This window comes from Syngnathus leptorhynchus, chromosome 6 (genome assembly GCF_054491065.1).
Source record: "Syngnathus leptorhynchus isolate UIUO chromosome 6, UIUO_Slep, whole genome shotgun sequence".
Classification (NCBI taxonomy): domain Eukaryota; kingdom Metazoa; phylum Chordata; class Actinopteri; order Syngnathiformes; family Syngnathidae; genus Syngnathus; species Syngnathus leptorhynchus.
The window spans coordinates 16,754,143-16,771,154 of record NC_141200.1 but is presented as its reverse complement, the minus strand read 5'-3'; the positions used below and the strand labels follow the sequence as shown (position 1 = coordinate 16,771,154).

At 40.2% G+C, this 17,012-nt stretch overlaps 1 protein-coding gene across 1 annotated transcript in view; it reads left to right on the top strand.

The window, feature by feature from the left end:
• The window catches only part of sntb2 (syntrophin, beta 2), a 77,819-nt gene extending 74,852 nt beyond the window's left edge, over window positions 1-2,967 (top strand). Inside the window, exons 6-7 of the mRNA XM_085913300.1 lie at window positions 230-420; window positions 1,469-2,967. Of these exons, the coding sequence (XP_085769426.1) occupies window positions 230-420; window positions 1,469-1,561 (284 nt within the window). The 3' untranslated portion in view covers window positions 1,562-2,967. The remainder of the gene's footprint in view (window positions 1-229; window positions 421-1,468) is intronic.
• The last annotated feature ends 14,045 nt before the right edge of the window (window positions 2,968-17,012 follow it).

Here is a 17,012-nt window from a genome sequence, read left to right as displayed (position 1 = left end):
AGTTCAACACACACAAAAAAAACAGGTATAAACCAGCAGACAGTTAGCCCTCAGTGCAACAGTTTTAACCTTTTACATTTTTTATACCTCAACCTGTTGCTAGACAAATACTTGTGTATTTTCATTATTTGTCGAGATATATGGAAAAAATACTGCAAATTACATACAACCTACTCACCTTTCCTCTCACTAACATCCACTAATTGTGACTATACCATTTTTCCCGCAGGCTGCACATTCAACAGACAAGATGTCCGGCTGACACTGCATTATGAAAAAGGCTTCACTGTTATGAGCGAGCCAGCCGGACCAGCCAGTGGCGCTTTGTTGTTCAGATACCCTTATGAAAAACTCAAAATGTCTGGTGACGATGGAATACACAATCTTTATCTTGATTTTGGGGGTCCTGAGGGAGAAATGGTAAGTTGTGACATGTTGTATAACATGAGACACTAATATGACTTTGAGTATTGAGTAATTTAACACATTACAATTCAACTTAAAGTTAGATTGTGTTTTTGATTGCTTTATTTGATTCAACAAAGAAATTGCACACACACACAAAAAAAAACTTGAGCAGCTATAAAGGGCCCTTGCAGAGATGTCAATATTGAGGTCCTGGCATTTTGGGATACCGGATCATAGGAATTAGAATTATTTTAAAATTAAATCAAATTAAAACCTAGTGCAGTGATAGAGACAGTTGAATTGTTGTGAAGGGGGAGTTGAGCCGGAAGGCGAAGCTCTCGATTTACCAGTCAATTTAGGTTCCTACCCTCATTTATGGTCATGAGCTCCGGATCATGACTGAAAGAACAGGGTCCCCAGATACAAGCAAGCGGAATGAATTTCATCGGCTGGGTGTCCGTGCTCTCTTTTAGCAATAGGGTGGGATTCAGGGTCAGACTGCTGCTCCTCTGCATGGAGCGTGAGTCAGTTGAGGTGGCTCAGGCATTTAGTTAATAACTCCTGGCACGTCCCATCAGGAACAGACCCAAAAGGATGACCCAGGAGACGCTAGAGAGACTGTTTCCTGGCTGCCCTGTAAATGCCTTGGGATTTCCCGGGAAAAGCTGGAAGACATGGCTGAGAACAGGAAGGTCTTGGCCTCCCTGCTAAAGCTGCTGCCTCTATGACCTGACCCTGGATAAGCAGAAGAGAGTGGATGGATACAGGAAAATACAAATCAAAGTGTGGTTCTCTCCATTAGCTTTTGTAAGCTTTCATATTGTCTCATCAGTGCGACAAACGATAAAGAATTTGGAGGGGTCATGTGCAAACAAATTTGCTGGTCTCCAACTTAGTGTAGAGAGTCGTAACACAGCTATTGCATAAGGGGATGGGGGAAGCTGGTGGTAGCCAAGTAGTTTACTCTGTTTTGTCTCAAAGTTTCAAGATGTGATTAATCCAAAATCCACTGCTTATAAAATTTCTCCCATTTTCTGTCCTTTTATTGTTCCCTTAATAGGTATTTGACCTCCAGCCGGGTCCAAAGCCAGTTGTGTTTGTCCTCCATGCTTTCCTTTCAGCCAAACTCACTCGTATGGGCTTGCTCACATGAAGCAAATCACATCAACCTGAGTTACCTATTCACCAATGAGCCCAGGCACACCTTGAGCAAAAGATGATGATACCCTTGCAAATCTTCACAGCTTTATAGTTCCTTTGGACCTGATATAACAGGCATACATCCCACTACCGCGCACTCTACCCTCAAAACAATGTGCCTTCATTTCCACTTTCTATCCCACAGCAGCTTTGTCAAGTCTTAAAGTGGCACTTTACTTAAAACTCTCAGAATTTTATCAATTAAAAAAGCTTTAATCATTTCAGTGATCATATAGTGATTAATTTAGATGCTATGGGCCAAATTATCCCGTGTCCATAGGAGCGAAAAGTCACACACGTCTGACTGCGCAGATTCTCGCATCGGCGAATGACTGACTTGTGAATGTCTTTCACGCATCTTCCAGCCAAAGCATAATCATAAGCACAGTCTTAATTGAATTCATCCACTCATTATCTTAACTGCTTATCATCACGTGCTGTCTTGGGGCGGTAGGTGGGGTACAACCTGAACTGGTTGCCAGGCAATTGCAGGGCACACATAGACAACCATACAAACACACACGCACGGACGCAAGCACACACAACCAGGGATGAGAATTTTCTGCGGGTCCGCGGATTTCCATATTTTTTTCCGTCAAAAGTATCATTTTCGTGAATGGTGTAAATCTGTTGAGAATTTTGTTTTAAATATGGGCGGGGGGAAGCTGCCGGCCAGCTGGCTGGGCAGCCTCGGCGACGAGTGAGCATTTGCCCACCCACCACAACGGCATCTTTTGGCACATCTCAAGGCAAAATTAGTTAAGCTCTGAGTACAGAAATCGGCTTGCCTCTGTAAACCTAACTCACTGGCGCCAGTGATGCGACATCCGCCTTATCTTGGGCAGCATTTTGGCGCTAGTTTCGTCACATCATTTCCACTTGTTAACTTACGCGGAGAACTAAGTGTTTTTACACCGCCACAATGTGAATTTGCGATTGGGTTTTCATCACTTGTAGATGAGGTATTTACTTGGATAGATTTAGGGCCTACTCAGCAAAGTTTTCACCAGCATGGCTAAAGTTTTGGAGAAAAAAGACGAGGATCGTGCCAAGGAAATCGACAAGTCGAACGGGATCAAGAACTGCTTCAGATGGGCATGGCTCGAGAGCAGCGTCATCTTACAACTCGGAACAGTGCGTAACCACGTGCCTGACGGAACATATCCGTAAAGTAGATATCCCGGGGAAGGTTTTGTGTATTCTCTGTCATGATCGGCTATGGTGGTCGCGGCACTAGGAACATTAAGGAGCTCATCAAAACAACAAAACACAAAGGCACGTTTATTTTTTTACTTGTTTATTTGTGAAAAAATTCACAAAAGTCGCTCCTCAGTATGTCGCCCTAAAACTAAAAAAAAAAACACGACTTATAGTTCGAAAATTACGATATATATATATATATATATATATATATATATATATATATATATATATATATATATATATATATATATATATATATATATATATATATATAGACACACATACATACAATCACATCTGCAGGCTCAGCAAGCACTTACAGACAGGCCCAAGCACAATGTGTGTGTGTGTGTGTGTGTGTGTGTGTGTGTGTGTGTGTGTGTGTGTGTGTGTGTGTGTGTGTGTGTGTGTGTGTGCGTGCGTGCGTGCGTGCGTGCGTGCGTGCGTGCGTGCGTGCGTGCGCGTGCGTAAGTAGCCAATGTGACCCGCCCAGACTCCCGGCGACTTCTCAGTGTTTTTTTTCCACATTTGGCATTCTCATCCCTGCACACAAACGCACACGCAGAATCAGACCTTGGGACGATTTCAAGAGTACAATTAACCTACATTAGTGATGGGTCCTTGAGGCGTCGTGTATCGTTTCGACACATTGCCAAACTGTATTGACACTGTGTTGATACTGTGTCGATACTGTGTCGCTGACTGCTGACTCCTGCTGGACCTTAAAAATACTACAGGCAACCTACTTGACAGACTCAACTGACACTGATTTGATGACCTAGTATATACATTAATTAATTTAAGAAATTATATTTTTTATTGTTTTCTTTCGTATATTCATTTAAATTTAAAATACATTTGATTTTTTTTAGTTACAGTCAACATGTATAGTGCCTTGCGAAAGTTTTCGGCTCCCTTGAACTTTTCAACATTTTGCGACATTTCAGGCTTCAAACATAAAGATATAAAAGTTAATTTTTTTTGTCAAGAATCAACAACAAGTGGGACACAATCGTGAAGTGGAACGAAATGTATTGGATAATTTAAACTTTTTTAACAAATAAAAAACTAAAAAGTGGGGCGTGCAATATTATTCGTCCCCCTTGTGCTAATACTTTGTAGTGCCACCTTTTGCTGCAATTACAGCTGCAAGTCGCTTGGGTTATGTCTCTATCAGTTTTGCACATCGAGAGACTGGAATTTTTGCCCGTTCTTCCTTGCAAAACAGCTCGAGCTCAGTGAGGTTGGATGAAGAGCGTTTGTGAACAGCAGTTTCAGCTCTTTCCATAGATTCTCGATTGGATTCAGGTCTGGACTTTGACTTGGCCATTCTAACACCTGGATACGTCTATTTGTGAACCATTCCATTGTAGATTTGGCTTTATGTTTTGGATCATTGTCCTGTTGGAAGATAAATCTCCGTCCCAGTCTCAGTTCTTTTGCAGACTCCCAACAGGTTTTCTTCCAGAATGGTCGTGTTTAGCTCCATCCATCTTCCCATCAATTTTAGCCATCTTCCCTGTCCCTGCTGAAGAAAAGCAGGCCCAAACCATGATGCTGCCACCACCATGTTTGACAGTGGGGATGGTGTGTTCAGGGTGATGAGCTGTGTTGCTTTTACGCCAAACATATCGTTTTGCATTGTGGCCAAAAAGTTTGATTTTGGATTCATCTGACCAGAGCACCTTCTTCCACATGTTTGTGTGTCTCCCAAGTGGCTTGTGGCAAACTTTAAACGAGACTTTTTATGGATATCTTTGAGAAATGGCTTTCTTCTTGCCACTCTTCCATAAAGACAGTGCACGACTGATTGTTGTTCTATGGACAGACTCTCCCACCTCAGCTGTAGTTATCTGCAGTTCATCCAGAGTGATCATGGGCCTCTTGGCTGCATCTCTGATCAGTCTTCTGCTTGTTTGATATGAAAGTTTGGAGGGACGGCCGGGTCTTGGTAGATTTGCAGTGGTCTGATACTCCTTCCATTTCAATATAATTGCTTGCACAGTGCTCCTTGAGATGTTTAAAGCTTGGGAAATCTTTTTGTATCCAAATCCGGCTTTAAACTTCTCCACAACAGTATCTTGGACCTGGCTGGTGTGTTCTTTTGTCTTCATGGTTCTCTCTGCGCTTTAAACAGAACCCTGAGACTATCAAAGACCCGGTGCATTTATACGGAGACTTGATTACACACAGGAGCATTCTATTTATCATCATCAGTCATTTAGGACAACATTGGAGCATTCAAAGATCCTCACTGAACTTCTGAAGTGAGTTTGCTGCACTGAAAGTAAAGGGGCCGAATAATATTGCACGCCCCACTTTTCAGTTTTTTGTTTGTTAAAAAAGTTTAAATTATCCAATAAATTTCGTTCCACTTCACGATTGTGTCCCACTTGTTGTTGATTCTTGACACAAAATAAAAATTTTACATCTTTATGTTTGATGCCTGAAATGTCGCAAAATGTTGAAAGGTTCAAGGGGGCCGAATACTTTCGCAAGGCACTGTATCATAACATGAAAATCGAAGTGAACGTGTTGTGAAAGAGGATGCTCGTGCACTGGGATTTGTTTTTTACACATTTTTATTTCAAACAAAACATTTTTCCAATGTTTTGAAATTGAGCCTGTCGCGCTTTTTGGACACAATTTCTCCAGCCATTGAAAACACCCGCTCACACGGCACAGATGAGGCTGGAGTGCAGTGTAATGGGTCTTTTGATTGTCCCAGTATCTGACTGGGCCTGCTCCATAATTCTTGATAACTTCGAGGATGAACCGGCAGAGATCAGATATTGTTTTAGCAGATCCATCTCGTTGATAATGCGCTTCCTTTAACAGACGTTTGCTGCTATCATTTGACTATACTGCTGCTCGTTCGGTCACGTGACTTTCTTAAAGCGATACGTGCACCGACACGGGCTTCGCTGTTTGAGCTTGACACATGCGCCGACCCATCGGTGTTGCCAGACTCATTATTACCTACCATACTGTACATATTTTTGGGATGTGGGAGGAAACTAGAGTACCCAGAGAAAACCCACGCAGGCACATAGAAAACTTCAAACAGGGAGTAGAACCCAGATTTGAACCCACGACCTCTGCACTAGGAGGTGGATGTGCTAATCAGTCGTCCACCGTGCCGCCATTCATTAAATAACTTGAGTAGATACTTTTGTTAGATTTACCACATATAGACTATGTAAAAAAAAGCATCTCCTTCAAACTTTAAATTTAGCCAGAACTTTTTGCAAATCTGAGTTATCCACAAAATGAATTATTTTCACATTTAAAAAGTTGTTCATATTCACAGATTTTGACGACATTCTCAATTTTGAGGAAAAGTACAAGGGCCAAGTCTGGACAGGAGAATCTGCGTAGACAAAAAGTGTGTGATTCTAGTTACGTTTATGTATAAATGACTTGCATGCAAACGGCAAGGTGAATGCTTATGTGACCTCAAGTAAGTCATGTTTGACATGTTTCCAAGTGTTAGGATGAAGAATTTTAGAAAATCAACAAATGGTGGCCTGAGTGACTCAATAACATAGTTGTATACGCCTAGCATTCCAGAGCAGCCTTCCAGTGTACTTTTAACTTGTTTAATCATTTTTTTTTTGGTTAGTTTGTTTTTATCAGAAAGTGACACAACAAGACTTATAGAGTCAGTATGCAATAAAACATGCAGAAACTATGCAAACAAAGCAGATACTAGTGTGTTTGTTTTACTCATACTTCTTTCTGGCTGCTTGTCTCCTGTCTGGCAAACACACTTCACTGTCTTCGGTCATTTCTTTATTTCATGAACAATCGGGGCAAGGGTGGATGGGGTAATACTTTAAAAGTTGCACAAACAGTATTACACTTTTTGTGGCATCCAAATTACGTATGTTATTAGTTTGTTTCTTAGCTTGACTTGCTGACATTGAATTTGACATGAGTTTTTTTACGGTGTGTGACTAATTATTACCTCTTTTACATCCATCCATCCATTTTCTATTCCTCCTGAGATTCCTGATTCCAATAGGATCTCAGGTGACCTTACTTACTCAATATTTCATTTATATATATAAAAAAATATATATATATATATATATATATATATATATATATATATATATATATATATAAAATATATATATATATATATATACATACATATATATATATATACATATATATATATATATATATATATATATATATATATATATATATATATATATATATATATATATATATATATAATCCCTCTGTTAATTAAATAAAAGTCCACAGTGGTCACAGAGTAACTCAAATATGATCAAAGTAATATGATCTAAAAATTCGATGAAATATACCAACAAAAATCAAACATTGATTTTAAATTGTGGTACAACAGAAATATTTTTAAAATATAAAATATAAAACGAATTTAAACAAACGCTGCAATCAGACAGTTTGTGTAAATTCCAGTTGAAACTTAAGCACCTCTCAGCAGGTGTTTTGGCCCACTCTTCATACGTAAACTGAGTTTTTTTTTCCAGATGGTATCATTTTTAAAAAGCAATGTTGAACTAAAACCATAACTCAAAAGCAATGCCTGATTTTCTTTGGTTGATTTTTTATTAATTTTTCACTTATTATTACTTTTGTCAGATTCACGTTTGTATGTTTGGGTGTTTCGGTTCTTCACAGAGGCAATTTTGTCGATGTTAATCCTTTCACGTGTTAATACTTGTGTGTAACCGTAGATCCATAAGCTATTTCGTCAGGCTCGTATACTGTATATCAAATGTACTTACAGTGGTACCTCTACTTACAAACTTGACTGGTTCCAAGATCAGGTTTGTAATTATAATCATAATAATAATAATCATAAATTTTATTTGTAAAGCGCTTTTCATAAAATAATCTCAAAGTGCTACAGAAATAAGACTAGTATTAAAAACACACAAGAAGGCATAAAAGCACAGAGACGATAGGAGACATCTACGAGGAGTAATGGAGTAAAGGAGTAAGTAGAAGTAATGTTTTCCATATGAATCAATGTTAAAGCAAATAATGCGTGCCAGACTATTCCAAAAGTGACACCTTTTGCTGTATTGTTCTGTGTAAAACACACAGAAACTCAAAACAACAGTTTTATTTTTGCTTTTTCCATTTTTTACAACATAAAATAAATGTCATTTTATTCTTGACCTCCTAACTTTGCTTGGGGAGGGGGGAATCTGCTCTAATCTGCTACACTTGCTAAAAATACTCCAGAGAAGACAAAAAGTCAGACTAATAAAGTATTGTATGCTTCTACGTACTCCTTGCTATGTGGTCATGTAGTCGTCATTACCTTTTGGTGCAACTGAGTTTTCCGACTGTGTGAGAGGTCATTGAGCGCACCCCGTGCATAACACGAGTGAGCACTTGAAAAAAGAAAAGAAAAAAAGAAAAGAAACGTAGCGTCTAAAGATAGAAATTGACAAACACATAAGTGTGTTCTTCATGTTTTTATTGAAAACAAGCTGGTACAGTCTTCCGCAGGGCAATGGCTTCCGTCCTTCACTCGCTCCTGCCGCAGGGATACCGATTTTCACGGTACTTACTTTGGTACAACGGCCATAATCCATCGCGAGCTTGACGATACGCATACCTTCGCCATGCTCCTTTACGATTTTGAGTTTCATATTGGACAGTCTTAGGAGACATACTTGCCGATTTCAAGTTTTATATTGATAGTCTTAGGAGACATACTCGACTACACAATACTTGTTTTAACGCTGCTAACGCGCCGAGACAAACAGGGAATGGCAGAGAAAAGGAGACAAAACGGGTGATGGGGGCTTCGGTTTGAAAGTCAAAAATTTGTTCGTAAGTAGATGCAAGAACAATCGTCAGGCTCCGGTTTGTATCTCGAAAAGTTTGTAAGTATAGGCGTTCATAAGTAGAGGTACCACTGTATGTGCTCCCAAAAAGACACATTCAAATCAGCACACACAATTCATATCAAAATTGTGAACCATACTAACATTAAACTTTCATATTAAGGCGAAGGCCACAAACTATTGTCCCGTGGGCTGCAATTGGCCCGCGAGCTTGAGGCCCTTGCTTAAAAGGGTCCTAAAGAAAGAACATATGTATGACACCAAATATACAATGATGTACGGAAGATGATTAGGGCCAGTGAAGAAAAAAAAACGAGGGGTGACAGGATTCTGACTTTTTTTCTCAGAAGTCAGAATTCCGACTTTAAAGTCAGAATTCTGAGAATAAAGTCAGAATTCCGACTTTAAAGTCAGAATTCTGAGAATAAAGTCAGAATTCTGAGTTTAAAGTCAGAAATTGGGAATTCTGACTTTAAAGTCGGAATTCTGACTTTAAAGTCAGAATTCGGAGAAAAAAAGTCAGAATCCTGTCACCCCTCGTTTTTTTTTTCTTCACTGGCCCTAATCCTCTTCCATAATGATGATAGTATAATTAAACTCTCCCAAATAGAAATTATCTCACCTAAAAATTGGTGCTGCTTTTCTTTGTCATACCACCACGTGTCTGTACTTAACAAAATACCACCACATTTTTCTTTTCTGAGTGCAGATTAAACGTTTTATTTAAAGATATTAACAATTATGTTGTTATTAAAATCTTTGGCCCCATGGCGCACACTGATTAGGTTTTGACAAATGTTTTACAGTTTTGTAAAATGTTTAAATAATTATTAAAACTTTAACTCGCCAACATTCCCAATATGTATAAAAAAATCATTCTAATTATTCTTTTAAATCACTTTTATATTTACCGTAATCTTCGGACTATAAGTCGCACCAGCCATAAAATACACAATAAAGTTTATAAATAACTGTATATAAGTCGCACCGGAGTATAAGTCGCACTTTTGAGGCAAATTTATTTGTCAAAATCCAACACCAAAAACATACATGAACCAGCAACAACAGGCTAAACGATACGGTAAGCTAACGTGACATATACACAAACGAGGAGCTGAGAACGGGCCTGATGTAACATTCAGAGTTATTCAAGTAAGTATTACATAAATAACACGTTTATCAAACCATCTGTGTCACTCCATTAAATCCATCGATCATGCTTTATGTAAACAATGCCGCGTATGTGCTGCATATGCTGACGGTGGACCTGTTGTAAGTTGCATTTCTAATTATTCCACAGACCCACATAACGATATATAAGGTATATTTCAAATAACTATCATATTAAAACAATATTATCAAACCATCTGTGTCACTCCAAATCATTAAATCCATCGATCAAATTCCTCGTTCTTTATGTCAACAACGCTGCGTGTGCGCTGCAGAGATCTAGTATATAATATATTGTAGCGTTAACAAAGTACCAGGAAAGACGTGGGTTTGGTAAACGGCTCTTTATTTAACAAAACAAGAGTTCAACAAGCGCAGGCCCCCGACTTCCATCCACGGAGGTGAAAGAGAGCCATAATAGTTTTTCAAACCTTCTCTGTCACTCCAAATCATTAAATCCTTCAAACTTTTCGTCCCCCGTGTCACTTACAAACAAAGCTGCGAATGATGCAGCTTCGATACGGTAATCGAATCCTTTGCCCTTTATGTAAACAACCGCCGCGCTCATTTTCAATTCAATTTATTCTTGATGACACTAAAAAAGAGCGAGTTGTTTTCACAATTTTGAAATGTTAATATTTATATAAATGTTACATTTTATTTGTTGCTGCAACTTAAATTTTAAAATGTTCACACGTTTTCAAAGTCTTAAAAGATTATACCCTATCCATAACTACTATTCTGTGGTAACATATTTGTACAGTCAACTTTGTATCTGATAAAAACCTGTATTATGATAATGGAACCTACAGTTTCTTTTGTTTTTACTCATCCCAACACCGCCTGCCCCCGTTTTGAGGTTTCTAAGATGTCATTTTGAGATGTCTTTTTAAAGTACTTATGGTTTATTGCTTCTGTCTAGATAATGGGATATTTTACTAACAATCCAAAACAGATATAAATAAAATGTACACAACTCATGTTTTGTTGCCCTTCTTATTCTGTTGTCATATTTTTCTTTTAAATCTGTGGCCTTGTCAAAATGTATAAGGATTGGCATTGTGAACCCTGACAGAAGGCTGCTTTTGAACACCTGATGTAAAAAAATAAAAATCATTTTCCTCCTTTTCCGATTTTCTGTACTGTATTTTGTGATATGATTTTCATCATCCTTGGAAGCAGTACTACTAGCATCCTTTGCCGATGTAGCTTGTCTATTCTTTTCTTCATTATTAAAAAGTATTTATCTTCTGTTTGAAATCACTGACTATTCTATCTATGCAAATGCTTCAGAGGATTGGTGTATTTTAACGAAAGGTAATGTCTCTGGCAGTTTGAGCCCAATACAATCATTTGACAGAGGTCACAAGAGATTAAATGCTTCTGAGAAATGTCAAATGCAATGTACTATTTTAGACTATTAAAACAATACATAGTATGCAATGTAATCACAAATAATACTAATAAAAAATCTTAAATCAGAGTTTGTGTGGACTTTTGCTTGGCTCTGAACGAAGGCACACACTTCTTGCTCTGCTCAAGCTTCTTCCCTGCTTGCTGACTGTGTGCTGTCCTCTGTCTCAACTTTTTCTAGCCGCCTGTATATTTTTTTCAAAAACCTAATCATGGAATTCGTGAGCTGGTCTCTCGAGTCCATCTACAATTTTTTTTCGGCAAGGATGGAGGCGGGGGCGCACCCCTTAACCCTCTGCTGGGTACACCTTAGATCCCCGGAACGAGTGGAAAGTGGTGTGCCTAGCAATACTGTCTGTAGAGGGTGTGGAAGATGTAGCTAATCAGACTTCTGATAACAGGCATTCCGGTGTTATCAAATTGACACTGTCCTGATCCATCGCAAACTTCAGCCGACCGAAAATGCATGTGGACATGTTTGCTTAGGCCAGTGGTTCTTAACCTTGTTGGAGGTACCGAACCCCACCAGCTTCATATGCGCATTCACAAAACCCTTTATAGTGAAAAATTATTTTTATTTTTATTTTTTTTTACAAATTCAAGACATAGATGGGTTTTTTTACGGGTGGACAAAATTAACTGTGTATGAACATCACCTTGTTCAAAGAACAAAACCAACACAATGCATGAACTCAAAAAATTACATACTACAAATCACTGTGACTTCTGCTGTTGACTTTGCGAGACCAGTTCAGATAAGCGTTATCACGAATTTACTTAATTACCATAGTGACCCGAATATAAGACAACCCCGATTATAAGACGACCACCTCTTTTTCAAGACTCAAATTTGAAAAAACTGAAACAAATGATTATAACTATATATTCGAGAGAAAAAGCATGATATTTTTGCCTCATTCAAATCATGCAAAAACTGTATCACATCTTACATTTAAAAATGTAAAGTGCAATCACATTTGTAAATGAATGGCTTCTGGTTTTTGAAATGTAAATAAACCAATCTACTGTGATAAAACAACAAAAATGCAATAACTGCATGAACCATCAAAGTGAAGTCTAACTGTAACTGTTGTCTTAAAACAAATGAAAACAGGAAAAACATTGCAATAAAATCATGCAAACTGCTGTGGTGAATTGTCTTCGTGGCTTCGCTGGTCTTCTCAAAACACTTGATGAAAAATGCTGGCTTTAAAAAAGGAAATGCTTCAGGGACACACGGCTGGTTGGAAAAAGATTTTATTCAGCCGTTGTCAGAAGATGTTCTCTCACACCCCACAGCCTCGATGTTCGGAAGCCTCATGATCTCATCGCTTTGAATAGTAACTACTCTTTGAGACCCTTGTGCATGCTCGCTCTCTGCCCATACGAGGCCCTCAACTTGGTTGTTTTTGTGGCCCAAAACACCTGTCAACCCATTCATCTTGTCATTCATACCTTATTGAAACCAAGCACAATTGCTCAACGCAAATAACCCTGGGCCTCCTCACGCTGTCGGCTCAGATGTCCTTGGGCCTCATGCAGAGGCTGAGACTTGGTCCCATCGCTGCATGTAATGCTCCCCAAAAAGTGGAGCTGCTTTGCATCAAGGTTTATGCAAAGAGCTCACGTAATTATATCGTTACTTTTTGTTCAAGTGAATTAGTGTTCCGTCTGTACGATTAGTCTTTGAACGCACCTCGTATCAACGGCAGAACGCGAATGAACTTAAATAGACGGCGGGCCGAAGGCGATTTAAGTGAACTTGATCGATCTGCATCGAGGGAGTACACAATTCTTTGTGTGTGATATCTAGATACTATATTAAGTCAAAAATAATTTTTGGGGAGCTATTTTTTGGTCATCCTTTTTCCCCAATCTTACATTTTAATGAAATGTTTTCTCATGCATAGCGTTGATAAACCAATGACAATTCGCCTATGGGGAATAAGCCCCCCAAATGTAAACAAGACTGAACTCCATGCTGTCATCGGAAGACAGTCAATACAATTCTAATAAAACTTTCAAGACTATGATCCAACTTGTGTAGTGTTTTCATTAAATTTTACTCAGATAGTTAGCTTGCTTGCAATTAACCTAAATGGCTAACGTGATATTAACGGTAGAGCTTGTAACGTTACTAGGTGGCGTATTTATTTATTTATTTATTTATTTAGGTATTTACAGTGAGAACAATGGAGTGCTGCATGCATGTATGTAAATCCTGTAAAGAGCCCACTAAAATAATTCTTTTTTCACAGACAAGCTGGGAGAAAGTTATTACGTGTTCTTTGCAGTGGGCTAATTTGGACGGCCCAGAGAGTGCAATAGCACAATTTGCAATTAAAACATTCAATTTAAAAGTTAATAGCCCGATTCCGGATTCTAAAGCTAATGCAGGTTACCACAGGGAATGCTATGTGCAATTCGCAAACGTACGGAATATAGAGGCTGCCCGCACAAGGAAGAAAAAAATGACAGAGACAGCAAAAGGTTCGTCCCAAATGCACTTTATTTTAAAAATTTGACACATGATTACTGTATTTTATTTTACTGGACTGGGCGTAAAAAGGCAAAAAAGAGAACAGAGCTAGAGGAGTCAAGAATGGAACGAGACGAGAAGGATGTTCTGACCGTAATGTCCACAATCGAAAACATGATCAATCTATTTGATGTCACACTGGAAACAAACAACCTTTATCACATCGGGCCAGGTGGCATCGGAAGCAGTTTCTGATGATCTGTTGTATGGAAAAGAGAGAGGTGAGAAGGCATTTTTTGAATTCTTTCAACAACGTCTCCAAACATGTGAGGTAGGTGGACTTCCATGCTCCTGTAAAAAAAAAAATCAAACTTAAAATCTTCAAGGACACAGCAAGATGAGAGGCCGGGAGATGACCCTCAAAGCAGAACGAGACCTCTTCGCCAGGCTTATAGTGGTGGGAACAGTCAGGAAGATCGACATCAGGGAAATGTTGGTCTACAGCCTGGGACCCTTCCCTCCAGCCATAGCGAACATGGATGGCTCTATGGTGAAAACTGATAAACAGCTCACTACTGTACCTCATCAACACAGCCAAAGCAAGTAACTCTAAAGTGGTGCATTTTGTCCCTGACAGGTACAAAACATTGAGCATAAAGAATGCAGAGAGAAGCCGACGAGCAGCAAGAGGATGTCAGCTGACTACAATATATCCAGCTGACTAGAAAACACCAAAACAATGGTCCAAGTTCTTAGCCTGTGGGGAAAACAAAGAAAACCTACTGTCACGTCTCGTACCCAGTCGTTCCACCATGTGTCCGTTGTCATGGTTTCGGTCTGTGTGCTCGCCCCTCCCCTCCTGTGTGCCCCTGATTAGTTTGATTATTCTCACCTGCCTCTTGTTACCTGTCATGTATATAAGTCCTGTCTGCCCCTCATGCCCCGTCGGATCATTGTTGTTTTGTTGCGGTTGATGTTGTTTTGTTGTCGTGTCGTCTTCATGTCTTTTTGGTCCCTGTCGTTTTCAAGTCTGTTTTCGGTTAGTCAGTCATGTTATCGTTTTGTTAAGTCATGTCAGTTTGCACAGTCTGTCTTTGGTTCCTCCAATAAACCCTGGTCCAAGCTGCACTTGGTCGCCCTGCTCCATTCCAATCGTGACACCTACAGCAGTTTCTATTGGAGACATGGTCAAAGTCCAGCAAAGAGCAAATTCAAGTCATCACTTTAATAGTTGGACATGGGTCTGAGTGCCATGTCATCAGTCAACTGCAGTGGCACAGGGGTTTGCGGTTTTACCATTACAAACACTGTTCTCAATACAGGAGGAAGCAGACACCCGACTATTGCTTCACTGTGGGCATGCCTCTCAGCACAGTTTCCATGTGGTGATCAGCAGTCCAGACACGGATGTGTTTATACTAGCCATCGCTTTCTGCAAAGAAATAGGAACAAACCTGTACTTCCACACAGGGGAAGGTGCAAACAAACGCACAATACATGTCCAGAGGATACACAACCATCTTAGTGATGAAGTGTCTGATGCGCTAATTGGACTCCACTGTTTCACTGGCTGTGATACAGTGAGTGCTTTCTTTGGGAATGGAAAGGTGAAGGCAGTGAAGATGCTCCTGTCCAACAGAGAGAACTGTGCAACATTCAAAATGCTGGGAGCAGCTTTCGAAGTGCCAGAGGAGCTATATCAAAGACATTTACCTGTGACCTGTATGACCTGAAAGGCTGCAGGGATGTCAATGATGCAAGAAGTGAACTGTTCAAGAGTGCACTGACCGCAGTCTACCACCAAATCAGGATGCCCTGCGTAAACATACTCAGCGGGCTAACGACCAGGCAGCAATATAGCCAGCCAGACATACCTCCACCAATGAGTCATGGATGGAAGATAAAAGAAGACTTCTTTGAGATTGACTGGATGTCACTTCCTCAAGCCCTAGTCGGAATGCTGGAACTTGTGTACTGCTCCTGCTAAAAAAACACAATGTATGACGGGGAGATGCACGTGCAAATCAAACGACCTACCTTGCACAGATATGTGTGTGTGTTTGGACTGTCAGAACAATAATAGTTAATAATAAATGGAAATGTTATTAGGAACAAAAGGATGCCACATCTTTTGATGGAAATAAAGGTTTTCAGCCTACAGAAGGCTCAGTATATATACACCCCAAAAATCAAAGTGAAAAAATGATGTGGCAGGCTCGTCCATTTTGCCTAAATTCAATTTCTGCAATTCAAAACTCTTTTCAATATCTTGTGTAGCCCCCACATGCTTGTATGCATGCTTGACAACGTCGCGGCATGCTCCTAATGAGACGACGGATGGTATCTTGTGGGATGTCCACCCAGATCTGTCTAAGGGCATCAGTGAGTTCCTGCAAAGTCTAACGAGCAACTTGGTGGCTCATGGACCGAAACATGATGTCCCAAAGGTGTTCTATCGGGTTTAAATCATGTGATCGTGAGGGCCATTCAATTGTGTCAATTCCTTCATCCTCCAGATACTGTCTGCATACTCTTGCCACATGAGGCAGGGAATGTTGTGGATCAGGAGGAACCCAGGACCTACTGCACCAGCGTAGGGTCTGACCACGGGTGCAAGGATTTCATCCCAATACCTAATGGCAGTCAGACTGCCGTTCTCTAGCCTGTAGAGGTCTGTTCGTCCCTCCATGGAAATGCCTCCCCAGACCATCACTGACCCACCACCGAACCGGGCATGCTGAATGATGTTGCAGGCAGCATAGCGCTCCCCTTGGCTTCTCCAGAACCTTTCACGTCCATCACAGGTGCTCAGGGTAAACCTGCTCTCATCTGTGAAAACAACAGGGCGCCAGTGGCGAACTTGCCAATTCTGGTGTTCTATGGCAAATGCCAATCGAGCTCCACGTTGCTGAGTAGTAAGCATAGGGCACACTACAGGACGTCGTGCCCTGAGGCCACCCTCGTGAAGTCTGTTTCTGACTGTTTGGGCAGATATTCACACCAGTAGCCTGCTGAAGGTCATTCTGTAGGGCTCGGGCAGTACTCAACCTGTTCCTCTTTGCACAAAGCAGCGGATATCGGTCCTGCTGATGGGATGAGGACAGTCTGTGCAGCTCTCCTAGAGTAACTGCCTGTCTCCTGGAATCTCCTTCATGCTCTGGAGATTGTACTGGGAGACGCATCAAATATTCTTGCAACAGCACGCATGGATGTGTCATCCTGGAGGAGTTGGACAATCTGCGCAACTTCAGGAGGGTTAAGAAATCGCCTCATGCTTCCAGTCG